At 40.0% G+C, this 15,325-nt stretch overlaps 1 protein-coding gene across 1 annotated transcript in view; it reads right to left on the bottom strand.

Moving 5' to 3' along the window:
- Positions 1-9,545, bottom strand: part of clmpb (CXADR like membrane protein b) — a 63,893-nt gene extending 54,348 nt beyond the window's left edge. Inside the window, exon 1 of the mRNA XM_049726446.2 lies at positions 9,172-9,545. Within this exon, the coding sequence (XP_049582403.1) occupies positions 9,172-9,202 (31 nt within the window). The 5' untranslated portion in view covers positions 9,203-9,545. The remainder of the gene's footprint in view (positions 1-9,171) is intronic.
- Positions 9,546-15,325: the final 5,780 nt, after the last annotated feature.

Below are 15,325 nucleotides of genomic sequence, written 5' to 3'. Positions count from 1 at the left end.
ACACAATCCTGCCTTATACTATATAGCAGGGGTCACCAACCTTTCTTAAACCGGGAGCTACTTCCTGGGTACTGATTAAGGCAAAGGGCTACCAGTTCGACACAGACTTCTGAAATAGCCAATTTGCTCAATTTGGCTTTTACTGTGTTATTATTGTCATTTCCAGTTCACATGTAAGTGTGATTTTAACAAGAAGAGCAAAACTACAGTCAAACCTTGGTTTTTGACCACAATCCGTTCGAAGCGAATCGGTCGAATTTCGAATCTATTTTTCCCAATACAAATAATGCGCCATTTTTTAATCCGTTTCAAGATAAAGAAACAAAAACGCCTTTTTTAAGCATTTTTTCATTTGCGCATATTTTTCCGATCGCGCAACTGCAGCGCACCGCCGAACGCGCAACCGTAACATGTCGCCCACCGCGCAACTGCACCGTGCTGGTCGCACTATTGTGACAGAGCCGTCGCTGAAATTTAGAAAATATTTTTAAATTCTTGATGTACTTTCCAAAACGTAAGTCGACCTAAGTGCGCAGGGAGCTTAATTTTGTCCAATCGCGCAACTGCAGCGCACCGCCGAACGCGCAACAGTAGCGCGTCGCCGACCGCGCAACTGCACCGCGCTGTACGCATTATTGTGACAGAGCCGTCGCTAAAATTTAGAAAATATTTTTAAAGCCCTGATGTACTTTCTAAAATTTAAGTGGACCTCAGTGCGCAGGGAGCTTAATTTGGTCCAATCGCGCAACCGCAGAGCGCCGGGCGCTCACTGTCGCATTGCTTTAAGAGCGTCTTTGTGTTTTAGGATGGCTTTACTGCTCCCACTTGTTTTATTTGGAGGCATGATTAGGGCTTAATATAATCCTCAAAATAACGGAAATACAATAACAACGGAGTCAGTCGGCATCCGGGCCGCGCGGTCGGGTTTTCTTGGGTCCTCCCGGCTCATCTCGCGAGGTTCGACCTCCGAATTTTGTTCGACAACCGCAGCAAAAAATCTAGAATTTTTATTAGAATTCCAATTTGTTCGAGAACCAGGACTTCCGAAAACCGAGGTTTGACTGTAAAATAAATAGATGCAGCTCACTGACAAGTGCCGCTATTTGAGCTAATTTTAGAACAGTCCTGCGGGCGACTCATGCGGTCCTCACGGGCGACCTGGTGCCCGCGGGCAACGTGTTGGTGACCCCTGCTATATAGTAATTTAAATATTTTGATCTAAACTGAAACGATAACCAAGTTTTGCCTTATAGTTTAGTCCATTACATTTAGCTGGCAGTTTAAGTCTTATGCAGGAAACTGGTTTATCTTCCACCACATGAATCAATGACTACTGGACGCCCTCCACTGCCGATCAGACACCATTAGTCTTACGGTCCTTCCTTTGCTGTGGCCAAAGACAAATGTGTGAAGGGTAGAAAGGTTTCTCATGATTAAAGCCATAAATGCTTTCGGCAAGAGTGGCAAGCAAAGGAGGAAATGGAGTGAGACAATGGAGCAAACAGGGTTCAAAACACCTAATGGAGTGTCCTGCTTGCTGGGCTAATAGACTGCTTCAAATTGAAAGGAACAGCAGGCGCCTAAACAGAGCGCTGTGGAACATTTCCACCAGTTCATTCAGCCAGAAACCAATTGCAAAAGCGCGAGGAGAGGCAAAAAGGCACGGCTGGGTTGCTATTGTTTGGGGAGGTACGGGTTGCTTCGATTGTTCTGCAATTAATCCTGACCATTGACTAACATCGGAACAGACAGAAAAGCCAATGCTTCAGGTAGCTGTCCCAAAATGGACTAAATGTGTACACAATATTCTGTAATTTATTCTTTCTACATTACCATGTTTCAAGATTGATGGTTGGAGACTCCCTGTGGTCTCTGCTGTGAGGTCTTGCTGATTTGTATCTCGGCAGCTTGCGTTAATATCCACACAGATATTTCAACATGGTAATCGATAATCACAGTGTGAAACCAGTCTCCCCACCGGCTAGGTCTGACAGGTGCGGGTCATAACCAATTACAAGTGCTTAGCTTCTGGTTGGAAAAAAAAAAATAAAAAAATATTGGAAGACAGTTTACTAGTGTTAGCACACCCGCCACTCATTGGGAAAGGGCAAAAGTACAGACAGGGATTTTGGGACTGTGAAATAAAATATTACTTTAGGTCCCACCATTTCTTGGAGAAAATTGAAAATAGCCTAGAATTTTCTTGGACCCCTGTCAGTCACGGCCCTCAGACTCTTAATCACTTTTCTTCCCTTTACAGCGCTCCTGGGAAATGGTAGCCAGCAAACATGGAGTTCAGGCTCTTATGGTGATGTAAACATGGAATTGATTGATTTGTAAACGTGTCCTGAAGCCATTGAGGCAAAATAGAGTGCTGTTAATTCAGTCACAACTACAATTAAAAGACAAAGATCGTGAGGTTAACTACAACCAGTCATTTACAATGATTATTCATTCACATGGATGGATTTGTTACCTAGACTGGGTGACTTTTACCAATAATGCTGAAGTATTAACAAGGCGTTTTATATTTGGGCGGTATAAGCACATATTTTTGCAGAAGCTACTTTCTGGCATATAGCGTCAATGTGGTATTTGGATTTTTTCCTCATTAGCTCATTGTCTCCATGATGTGCCCGCAATACAGAGCGCCTCGTAGACTCCAAGCTCCCTCTGAGCAATAAAGATGTATCCTTTTAAGCTGTTTATTCTGCAGCACAGTTGGATTGCACAATTAACGGCACAGAAAATAGATTGGGAGATTTAAAGAGAACTTACATTAGATCAAACTCGTGCATTTGCACCAGCAGTTACGACTGAGCAAGTTCTTATCACTTCAGCTATGACCGTGTTTATATTTATAAAGAAACGCCTATTAAAGAACTTTATGCAAGGTGTTTTGAGCTGGTATCACCTTAGCTGCTTCAGGCGAAGAGCACTTTACCGTAATTTCCGGACTATAAGCCGCGGCTTTTTTCCAAAATTTTGAACCCTGCGGCTTATAGTCAGGTGCGGCTTATATAAGATTTTTTTTGTGATTTTTGTGATGACTTGATCACTTTTATACACTCGTAAAAAGGCTGTGGACCACTGTTGTGCGGTATCTTGAAGAAAAAAACAACAAAAATACTATTTCAAAACACTACTATGGCTGCTGCTTATTCTGGCTGTGTTGTTTGTGACTATTATGAGCTTTAGTAGGAATGCACACTAGGTTACCTGCGTCAAAGGGCTCTAAACCCTTTCTCTTACTCTGCCATTGTATTGAAGCCCAATCAATCAGCATTTAAATTCAATTCTTCTGAAATTTTGTTCACCAAAAACAAGTTGTAATGAATGTGAACTTTTAATGCATTTCATTCAGAAGGTTACTTTGAACCCTGAGGCTTAAATGGCGGCGCGGCATATTTATGGATTTTTACGGCTTTCTGTGTACTGTCTTTCTTTGTAAAAAACTCATGTGCACGTGCGGCTTATAGTCCGGTGCGGCTTATGTAAGAAAAAAACTAAAACATCCCTGAATTTTAGCTGGTGCGGCTTATAGTCCGGTGCGGCTTATAGTCCAGAAATTACGGTAGTTGTGTTGGTCAAAGATTGAATCTTGTTTACTGCAACGTCAATAACTGGGGGCAAAACCACAGTGGGGTGAATCAGCACAAGACAATTTCCATGCTCTGCTTCACGGACTGCATCATTGTTGAATGGGCATTTATTCCTGATTTGATCTTGGTATTGCTTACATAGAACAATCAATAGACCTTGATTAAAATTGCAATAAAACAACAACACTTTTTCATTTTAAACCAAAATATATTGAGAGTGCAGCTTAATCTCATGCTTGGTGGTAGTAGTAGGAAGAGTAATAGTCGTACTGTTACATTCACTCTTTGACAAGCATTGCCATGATGTGGTAGCATGTATCTCGGGTAAGTTGAAAGCAAAATCTCAAGTGCCTCTTTCCAATATTTATGCCACGGAGCAGATGACCTCACATTTTTTTCAAGGAAATAGAAAGTTGTATTTGCATTTGCTCCATTGACTTTCATGGTTATTCCCCACTGCAAATAAATCAAAATCCCTCCCTTTGGAGGGAGTGTCCGGGTCTATAAAGCTTATATGGAACAGGGGCCCTATATTTCTATAGGGCTGTTAACGGGTCATGTGCCCTCATTTGAAGATATTCGCCTCCGAACCTGCATAGGCCCTAGCTTATCCCAAGTGGTTGATCATAACAAGATTTATAACTATAAGCGTGTATGTTTTTGGGATTCTATCAAAACTGCAATTAGCAAGAAATTGTGTCATGACAAATGTTGCTTGTTATTAGAAAAAGAAATGTATTTACCAAACGGATCTGCTAGTTTCGTTGCCAATGATGGGAAATTCTTGGTCTGGATTGGATTTGGTGACCAAGAAAGAGAATTTTGATTCTCTATGATATCATTTGATATCATCTATCGTAATAATAACAACCAGAGCATCTGCCTGGTGTTATCATCACTCCTTTTTTTTTCCTGCTGGACAGGCAAGATTAGGCTGTTATATAAGGACAAGCAAATCGGTTCTTCATATGTGTATACATTTCTTTTAAACAAGCATAATAGCATTCTAGTGAGGTGATGTCATGTGTGGTCTGCACACATGTGGCTCATTTAATGTGAATGCAAGTCTCTCCAGAACATCTGTCAACGATTATGAGTGAAGTGAAATAGGCAGTTCCCGTTCTTACGTTTCAGAATAATCTGGCACTCATTTTCCGAGAGAAAGAAAAATCCTGGCAAGTTTATCAGTCAGAAACATAACAGCAACCAAGCTCTGTTAATGCATGTTCCTTGTGTTTTACAAGCTCCGAGTGACAAAAGGCCAACACAGATGAGGAGCTGGAATAACTTGCAAGTGTGTGTGTGGGTCGTAAAGACGGGAGCCAAAATTATAAAAAAAATGTCAAAAACAAAGATTGTATACAATGACGACAAATTCACCATAAACTCACTTCAGCGCCGTGACCTTTAATCCTACCTCCCGTGTCTTATACTGCTATCAAAAATAATAAACATGGTGCAACCTTCAGCGTGTACCAGTAAAAACACTAACTGAACAAAAGGGTGCATTTCTACTTACAAGCATTCTAATCATGGCAGCCGGCTTGCAGCGACAGAATAAAAAAGGAAGACCTTCGGACTAAAAGCACCACAATCAATGAAACATGAAGAAGCCCTCAGGTACAGAAAAAGGACAGCTTGTTATTCAGGGAAGCACTCCTACGTTGGAAAATCCACGCATGTCGACGGGGGGGAGCGCTAGGAAGCGCGCTTGGAAGCCAAATTAGTGTTTGTTGATAATATGGGTCAACTGTTTGGAAGACCCTCAGTATTCATCTGTAGTGATCTTCAGTCACCCTCCATGAAGAGTGTTAGCTCATCTAGTTGTCCGTGCCCTTGCCGAGCCCTTCAAATGTGCCACTTTTACACCGAGTACAACGATTCTCACATGATATCGGCTTTATACTGTGCCCCGCTTGTCATAACATCTACCATGCAGGTGGAAAGAAAGTCTTTGAACTAGTTGGTGCAATGTAATCACAGATCCTCCTGCATTTACATTGCACTGTACACTCCTAGATGAAAATCCACAGGATATTGATTCCTGGGATGATTTGCATCGTCTGTTCATTGTGTGTGCAAGTGAGATTTGCCTCTGCATCATCAAGTGCAAATTAATTGTGCCTGCCAATTAAACCGAGAGTGAAAGCCATTTGAGGGTGTACGCTACTGCAACGTGATATGAAGGTTAATACCGTTTCCATTCAGCGCACCACCTGACCGACAAATGCTTTAAATATCTACGAAGCATATGTAGAAAATTCCATACCTAGTGGTGATTTTCAAAGCATCTTCAGCACTTAAGGCCCAACGCTAAATCATCAACACAATATAAAAAAGAATAACGCCTGATAATTAGATCTAAAAAAGCTATGGTTTTGTGGATTGTCAAACGTCAGCAGCTGTGTGTGTGAGTGTGTGCGTGTATGTGCATGTTTGTGTTGGAGTGTGATTCAGGCGCAAACACATCAAGATGTCACTTCATAACCTCTGGCTCAGTAGACTCCTGTCATCTTCACAATTCTGATATCGTCGGCCGAGCCCCGCAGACATGCTAAATATAGAATGGGGACAAAATTTGCTGTTTGTAACCACTGCTCTGCTCATCTACATCTAAAACAAGCTGTGTGCCTTGACACCGCCATCTTCTCGAAGAGCGTGCAGGCAAGAAGCCACAAATTCTGCCATCAGTGGACCTCCTTGAAAGACTGACACACACACATACACGCACACACACACACACACACACACACACACACATGCACTCACACACACATATCCTTCAGAAATACATTTTTATCACAAATATTACAGTGCGTTATTATGACTTGGAAAGTCATACCCTCATTCCCAACCAGTCGCTGGAGGACAGATGGCCACTCCATTGTCGGTCCGCTTTACCTGTGCGAGTCAAGCCCTGCAGCGGGTGGAGTTACTTGATTTGACCTTGTTTCTCATTTTGCATTAGCCAAAATACAAAAGGGAGTTATGGAGCCTGCTGTGGCGATTAATTGCACTGATTATCTGTAATGGCACCAGTGGAAATTACATCGGCAAAAGATATTAAATTAAGAAAGTTTTGCTACTTGCAGCGCTGTAGCCAAATAGAAAAGGAAAGAGCCCTGATTAATGAAAATTGATTCTTCTCCTTGCACTGCCGTTGATCTTTATAATGCATTCATGCTGCTACCATTTCAGGTGGAAAAAAATTCTTTAAGTCACAGCAAAATCATCTATATATATATATATATATATATATATATACTACGTATACAAATAGTTTGATAGATCACTAGTCGGGAAACTATATTTTTGCTGACATGCTTGAATGTGAGACAATTTAAAAAGGATGACAATTAACTGTACTTATGGATTCATAAAATTCTGAAGCAGTAGAATGTATACATTCTTGTGTAATATTTTGTCTTTTTTGTAAAATTTGTACTTTTTAAAATTATGCATTTTTTTTAAAGAAAACCCTTAATGATCAGAAATGATGACGTCTCATTAAATTTCAACCTAATTCTTGTCGCTACAATTTATACATTTGAATTTTACTCTCATATTATGACAGCTTTATTCTCACATTATCATTGTTTTATAACTTTATACTTGATTCTGTCCTAACTGAGTAGCTGAAAGAAGGGGCATATTCTGTCAAGGGCATACATAGACAAGCAACCACACCCACCCTCATTTCCAGAACATGCAGCCACAATTTAGGATACGTTCACACTGCCCGTACATACGTACCTACACTTCTAATTTTGAAAGGTGAATACCTGAGTAAACACCTGTACATGCATTCATAGGCACACAAGTATACTGTATATGTCATTCATATTTCTTCATTTTAAAAGTACAATGTGCAATACCCAGAGCCATCCAGTGGTCAAATATGTAACTCACCTTGAATTCAGCTGACATTCAAGAATTCATATATATATATATATATATATATATATATATATATATATATATATATATATATATATATATATATATATATATATATATATATATATATATATATATATATATATATATATATATGAATGGTATATCATCTTCACATTCTTTTGGCCAGACAAACTCACCTTGCTTGTACAAAAAAAATACATATACTATATATATGTGTGTGCAATTAGTGCTATGATGTTATCAGGAATAAGTCACTTTGAGCAGCATTAAGTTGAGCTAAAAATCCCCTAATAGCCAAACACAAGAGATGAGGTAAACCAAAAAATGTGCTTGTATGCAAAGTCTACAGCAGCGTCAGGTCTTGCAGTTAAAGTGCAGTCCAAGCGACCATCTCCACGGGACACATTTGGGAGCATTCAAGAGCCTCAGGACATCACGATACGTACAATATGTACAATATATAGTCTTTAGCTCCACAACTCTGACAAGTAATTGGGACCAACCCCAATTTTTGCCCATTTTTAGTAACTGAACACAATACATGTACAATATACTATAGGCTAACATAACTAATTTACAGCAACAATAATAAAAAAAATAAAAATGAAAAAAACATGGAGCATAAACAAAGCATTGACTGTACAACTAAACGAAAGGTATGAAATTTTAAACACAAAGCCTGCAGTCTATTGACTCCTCTCCAAACTGCAAGTGTCCCACTCTCAAACAAGACTTTTGGAGTCCGACCAGACAAAATAAGCCTGCAGAACTTTGGTGGTCTAACAGAAAACACACAGGGGATTCTAAACCTTTGCGCAAACAAAGAAACCCTGGCTTGTTCATACACTCTTGGTGCATACTTCTAGGTTTAAATCATTCCAATTCCCAAATTGGCCCGTTCCTCCCATTTGACTGCAGGTGATGAAACCGAAGTGGGAGGAGGTATGAGACATTTTACTGGAAGTCAGTTTTTACACAGTCTCACTGGCTTACATTAACTCCCAGCCAGAAAAGTCATAGTGGAATTAAAGAGTCCTTAATTTAGTTCAGAATCTGCCGGACACTCCTCTTTTTAGCGCATTACTACAGTTAGTAGTACTATTCATGGACAGTACAGTTAAAAAATTGGCCAAAGTATGGGGAAAAGAGAATGGACTTTATAGAATGTTTTTGTGATCATTATAATCATCAAAACTAAACATAAAAACATCTCTCTATAAATGTATTTTTTCTCTCTCTCTGGTAAAATGGGGTTCCAACTACATAAAATAGCAAAAGCATATGTGCAACCCAATTTAACATTTTTAGCCAGTACATATTCAGTGTCATTATAACAAAAGCATATTCATAAGGGAGTGGTCAAGATAACTTTTTGAGGGGCTCCGCTAATTCTGTTTTCATCACTCAAATGGATGTATGCACTTGCTATGGGAATAGAACGCGCACGACAGAAGAAAATAATTATTTATATTTCCAGTGACATCATTTGGCTGGTGCCAGATGTGTTGTCAAGGACTCCCTTATTATACGGAGAGAAATAATTGAAAAAAGATCACGACATGGGCGAGGAGAATGTTTCCATTCGCCTTTGTCTCATATAGTCCCATTTTTTTTTAAATAAAACAACACAGAGAAGGTAAAGACTTACCCAGAAACAAATAGCGAAATGTTGCAGACATCGCGGCTGGAAATCCCACATACAAAAGGAGGTGGAAACAATGCGCTGATGACGCCGTCACATTCACACGCGAATGGCGAATTAGACGAGAGAGAATGTCAGCAAAAGAGCACAAAAATGTTGACACGGGGACATCATGTGTCTCCGCGAGCCTTCGATGTCATCATTCTCGTGGCGGAAAACACGCGCAAGCACACTTGGCCTCGGATCAAAGTTCCTCCCTCTCCTGCAATCAGAAAAGCTGCGTTGAGGTTGTGGCGTGGGACGTGCGTGTCGTGTGCGGGGTCTACTCGGTCTCCTCCTCACATGAGGCTCTCCTCCTTTGGCTCCTCCGCTGCACAAAATACCAGCAAGGAGGAGGAGGAGGAGGAGGTAGGGGAGGAGGAGGAGGAGGGCGAAAAGGTGGATGATGATGCTGAAGGATGGAGACCTCTAGAGTCTGAACTTCTCTTACACAGCATTCTGCACAACAATGGATTTCTGGTTGACTGTTTTTAGGGTTGCATTATTGTTGTTGAAAGGGAGAAATTTAAGGCAAAATCTTCTGAGAAATATGTATGGATATGCAATTGTAATCTTACTAAGATATGAGACAAGAAGTGACAGTTTTGATGAGTACATCAGTCCAAGTCCAAGATTAAATGTATGAATTTTGCAAAATAAATGTCACTCCTCATTTGGTTATTGTGCATCAAAAACTGATTTTTTTTTTCTCTTACTATCCTTGTTCATATTTTTTTAATTCACACAGTATGATTGAATGTAAATTGTCTTAATGTGTTTTAATCTTCTTCTGTCACTGAACGTTTGCCGTAGCATGGGATTCAACCTCAGTATTCATTCAATTGTAATATTACACTTTTAACTCCCAACAGAAACACTTGTAAAACGGATCAAGAGTAGTGGTAACCACATGAAAGAAACCCAACAGATCTCCCACATGAGCTTGCAATTTGGAGGCAGAGGCAGTTCTTTGAAAGCGCGTCATAATGATTCAGTGGGGGGAAACCGTCTCCCTCGACTTGCCTTATTTGTTCTTTGTTGTGAATGAGACAGCACTTATGTAAAGCTAAACTTCACAAATTGATACCTGACCAAACAGCAACATGTGGGGATGTAAAACATTTGTCTGTGACATTGATGCCATACCATTGCCAGAAGATCAGACAATGCACTTACCAATGAGCACAGGATTGGTCTGTCCACATGAACGTCCGTTATATGAATGAACATGAGAATGACAATAAATTGCATTGGATGTGATTGAATTATGCAGGTGTACCTAATGTAATGACCACATACTTTCTGTAATCATCCATATAAGATAAGATGACAATTATCAGTTTGTAATTATTACTCTATCATTTTGATATACGTACGTGATGGATTTTCATACAGTGCAGCAAATGTGAGCATACTCTTGTCTTCTGTTTTCCAAATTCTTGGCATTATTTATTTATTTATTTATTTATTTATTTATTTATTTATTTATTTATTTATTTATTTATTTGTTTGTTTGTTTGTTTATTTGTTTATTATTCCTTAATTTCATGATTCATTTATGTGTATTTTTAAGTCATTAAGTCATTGAGGTCAGAGGAGATTAAACAAAAATATGCTGCATGTTCTCATTTCCAAAGGCTCCATATATTCTCCTAGGCTATTTATAGTTTTCAGGCTGAGATGACGCATGTTTGTGATCAAAGGCATTTAAATACATCTGTTTGAAACCAGGTTGCATTTTCTTTTTCATTTAAAACAAGTATTTGGGGATTATGTGATCAATCTGTTTCCCCATTTACAACAATTACATACTTTTTGACCCCCCCTGTCTCACCACCAAGTCTTGCTTAATGGTTTTAACAGGAGAAAAAAAAATGGTCAAATGAAAACCGACTAATCTAGGTAGAGAACTGTTGTCTGCTCTCAGAACCCGAAAGAAATTAATCCCCCACTCCAGTTTCCCAGCAATCGACAGAGATAACAAAAGGCCTCTCATCCCCCAGTGGCTTCTTCTCTGTTTCCTGCTTTCTCCTTCTCTCCCCCCCTCAAGTGACTTGCTCTTCAGCCTCAGCACCAGGCTTCCTCCATTCCTTTCCGTTCCAATAACGAGAGACCTTGAAATGACGTCTTGCATGCACTCACTCACGGAGCACACAAAACAAAATGCACACAGACATCATTTGATGGGAGACAGAGCGACAAATACACAACATAATTCAAAAGTGTCGGAGCAAGAGGAAGATAAGATGTAGTAAAGTGGTGTCTTCAGTTCTGTGCACCACGGACAACACCGCAGTGTTTTTCTCCCTTTTGTTTTGTCGATTTTTTTCTGTGGATTTCTGTGGATTTAAAAAGGTCACAGCAGAAAATCTGTATCAAAGTGTAGTAAAGCAACCTAACTATTACAGAACTGATGTCAAAAGATGATGGATAGCTCGTTTTAAAAGGCGTCTGCCCTGCAATTGCAACTGTAATGAAAGTTCTGATCAAAAACAAAGCAAATGAATGATTGCATTTGTCAACGTTTCTTTAAAAGCAGCAGACTCTCGTGGCAAAGCACAGTTAACCTTCAAAAATTAATTCAAATAATTGGAGGTTAAGTTGTGTTATTTTCGGAAGGGGGGGGGGTGACTATTTGTGTTTTGTTTGTTTTTTAAACCCCATGATACCAGGCACCAGCTTTGGCAATGAGGAATTGTGCTAATAACGATAGAACAGGAAATGAAACCCATGCAGAAGTAAGCATGCATGCTGGCTGCCCAGTACAACAACAATAAAGTGATATGCAAAGATCATTAATGATGAAGGAAGATTGGAATATGCACGAAATCTGTATTGAGAGCTTCCTGCCTCTTATCCACAATAATCCTCTCATCCTCAGTCATTCAGTGGTTAACTTCTTTTCACACATTCAGACTATTACCTGAAATATTTTGTCTACAGTTCATCAGGAGTTCATGAGGAAAAAGGTTTGGAACCAATTAAGTCAAAGGTTTGGAACCAATATCTAGTGGAATCACAGACATGTTAGATCATGACTGCTCTTTTAAAAGATGACCTCACTTTAGTGAACATCTATGGCAGGTGGACATGAAATGTGACACCAGCTCATTGTTGATTGTAGCTCATTGTAGTTGAGCTGCATATATCACATGCAGTCCAGTTGGTGCCATGAGAGGCAACCTGTCTATGTTTGGTGGCTTGGCCTTAGAGTATGATATAGCACCCCAATGCAGATGGCATCACAGATGGTTGATATTTATACCACAGGGCTTTGAAAAGTCACCAGTGTGAAAACTGTTCATTCTCCCAGCACAACGGGCTTACCCCACTTATTTCATTCAGCACTGGAAATGTGAGTCAAGCTATAGCATTAAGTTACGTTACAGTAGGTAACCTAATGACAGTATGCCAAATATTTATATTTTAATGAGGGAAGAAGACTCATTGCCATGGTGAGTCCTGACTAATTACCTACAAGTGAGAAGAATGGCGGCTGATATTGGGGCCCCAGCCGAGACAAGTCTTCTGCTAGGCATTTTAGCTGAGAGCATCCCTGCTTTGTGTGGTTTTAGTGCAGGGGTGTCAAACTCATTTTTTTCGCAGGCCGCATTGTAGTCACAGCTTCTTTCGGCGGGCCATTATGACTGTCAACCCAAATAAATGTATGAGCACCTCATATTATATACAGTAAAAGCTACAAAACAAACTAACAAATAACTTGTTTTCAAATCAGACGAGTAAAAACTGGTCAAATATTAAAAAAAAAGAAGACTATCAAAAGTGAAGACAATTTGAAATTCTAGTAATGACACGCAAATTTGATGCACAATTTGTCTTCGCGGGCTACATAGAATGATGTAGCGGGCCGTATCTGGCCCCCGGGCCTTGAGTTTGACACCTGTGTTTTAGTGGATTCGCAGATTGGTTCGCAGCAACAAGACTCACTTCAAACCTGTGAGTCGAGATGAGGACAGACACTTCATCCAGTGTTTTTGTGGTGCAGCTCATGATGACATCATGAGGATGTGTTGCTGATCCGCCCTACAAACACACGCATAGCACATTGGGATATTTGGCCTTGGCCACCTCTCTGTACTGGCCTCAGGGAATGAGAAAAGCATAGTTAAAAAGATTCTTGAGTAACAACATGAATGCAAAAAAATTGTTTTGTTCACGCCTTCACTATTTTTGGCACCAGTGTGATGTGTCACCGTTAGTGTTTCATGGCTCATAGATCCTTTATAATTTGATGAGGGAGAGGGCGGCAACTACGAGAGATTTATGGTGAGCATCTTGAGACAGCATTGACCACTTGGTTTATAGATTCAAATTGGATGTTTGTTTATTGGCTAATAAAGTAGCTTCACCCTCTCTCACCACCAAGAACATTAACACTGTCAGATGGACATTAAGCTAAAGGAAGGAACTAACTTCTGATGAGTGATCTTTTTTGCATATCATATTAAAACATTCTTTAAGACCATTTTTTTGCTGTTTTTGAAGAAGATAAGGAGCTTTTGCCCATTTTAGACAACTTTCTGTCATGTCCTGTTCCACATGATCCAGTGGGCGCAGCACTCATGTTCTTGCACTGCAAAGCTCAGCAAGTTCAAAAGTGGATGTTCCCCCTCAATTTATTCATGAGCGTTTCTCCAGGAACACGAGGTAGGGGAGGATAAGAGTTTAGAAAGATGTTCTCGTGCTCTAATTAGAGAAGAAGCCTGACTGAATTGCGTTCAGAAAACCATCAGCGCATAGTTCTTCTATACATCCGTTGGTGTGCGGTGAGTTGGCAAATGATGAGCTGAGAGGGGATGATGGAGCAGTTCAGTAAGTGAATGAATTTATCAACGCAAGTGAAAGTAAATGGTTGAGTTAACCAAACACACCAGAATGCTCTATATGATTGATGGTTGTTCATCTTAAATTGCATAACTGTCTTTGGGAAAGGTGATAATGTTAAATTGTGACCTAGCCTGGTCCAGGATAAACAGATCAGTCATGTTGGAATGCAATTTCCACCACCTTGCCTGCTGCATTAGAATGCATTGCCTCAACACCAGCAGGAGTTGAAAAATGTATCATACTGAATCTGTAACTTAAAAAAAAAAAAAAGTTAAATGGACTTTTAATGACATGTGACACCCAGGAACTGAAATCTAAGGAGACTGACACCATCCATCCATTGATGGATCATTTTAATGGTCACAGATCAGCTGAAGCATATATTACAACAAACTAGAGTTTTAGGGGTGCCGAGATTTAAGTTTGGGGTGTTTGAGCACCCAAACTTGGGCTAGAATCACCTACAGTTTTATGCGCTGTCAGCTGCAGTCAGGAAGAAGCAGTGGAATCTCTCCTTGACATAGCACTGATTTAAAAGTCTTTTGCTGAAACAGCTGTGCAGTGCTGTCAGAGTGCCGTGGAGGGGGTGGGTTAGGTTGTCCGGCAGGGTTGACACCTTTGCCATCATTCGCCTGTCTCCTTCTGTGTCAGCTGTGTCTCTATTTTCGTAAATGGCATAAATCCTAGGTGGTGCGCGTGGTAACTCTGCACATTGGAATTTTTAGAGAAGCTAAAATTAATTTATGGGTCAAAAAGAGAAAGAAATCAGATTTAGTGCCTGTAGCGTTAATACTATCTGCTGATTTATCACAACGCACGGTGAAGATTGGTATGCCTGGTAAGTTAGAAGCTTGTCAAGATGGTTCAGTGTGACTATTCACATGGCTCCATCTGCTTAACTGGGTAAGGGGATTTTACTCACACAGAACCAAGCAAAATAGATGATTTGTCTCTGATTTAAAACGGAAATTGAAAGCCTCCCTTGATATTGATTTTTTTTGTCTTTTCAGGTTTATCAGCAAGGGGTGGAGAGCTTGTAATCCCGTTTGGTAGAAAAACAAAAACAAGTCAATAGGTACAAAAAGGTAGGGCATAGACAGAGGATACGTTCCTCAGGGTGTGTGGTTTTAGAGTCCCTTCCATGCAATATTTCCAGTACTACTCTTAACTTGATGAACTGGTTTCCTCTCATCGAGAAGAGATTGATGTGAGGCATACTGTATGTTGATGGAGCAGAGGCATAAATCAAACAGTCCTTTGCATTATATTGTAG

The sequence above is a fragment of the Syngnathus scovelli genome, chromosome 7 (genome assembly GCF_024217435.2).
Source record: "Syngnathus scovelli strain Florida chromosome 7, RoL_Ssco_1.2, whole genome shotgun sequence".
NCBI lineage: Eukaryota > Metazoa > Chordata > Actinopteri > Syngnathiformes > Syngnathidae > Syngnathus > Syngnathus scovelli.
Note: the sequence above shows the minus strand (reverse complement) of the source record. Positions and strands in the feature narration are given on the sequence as shown.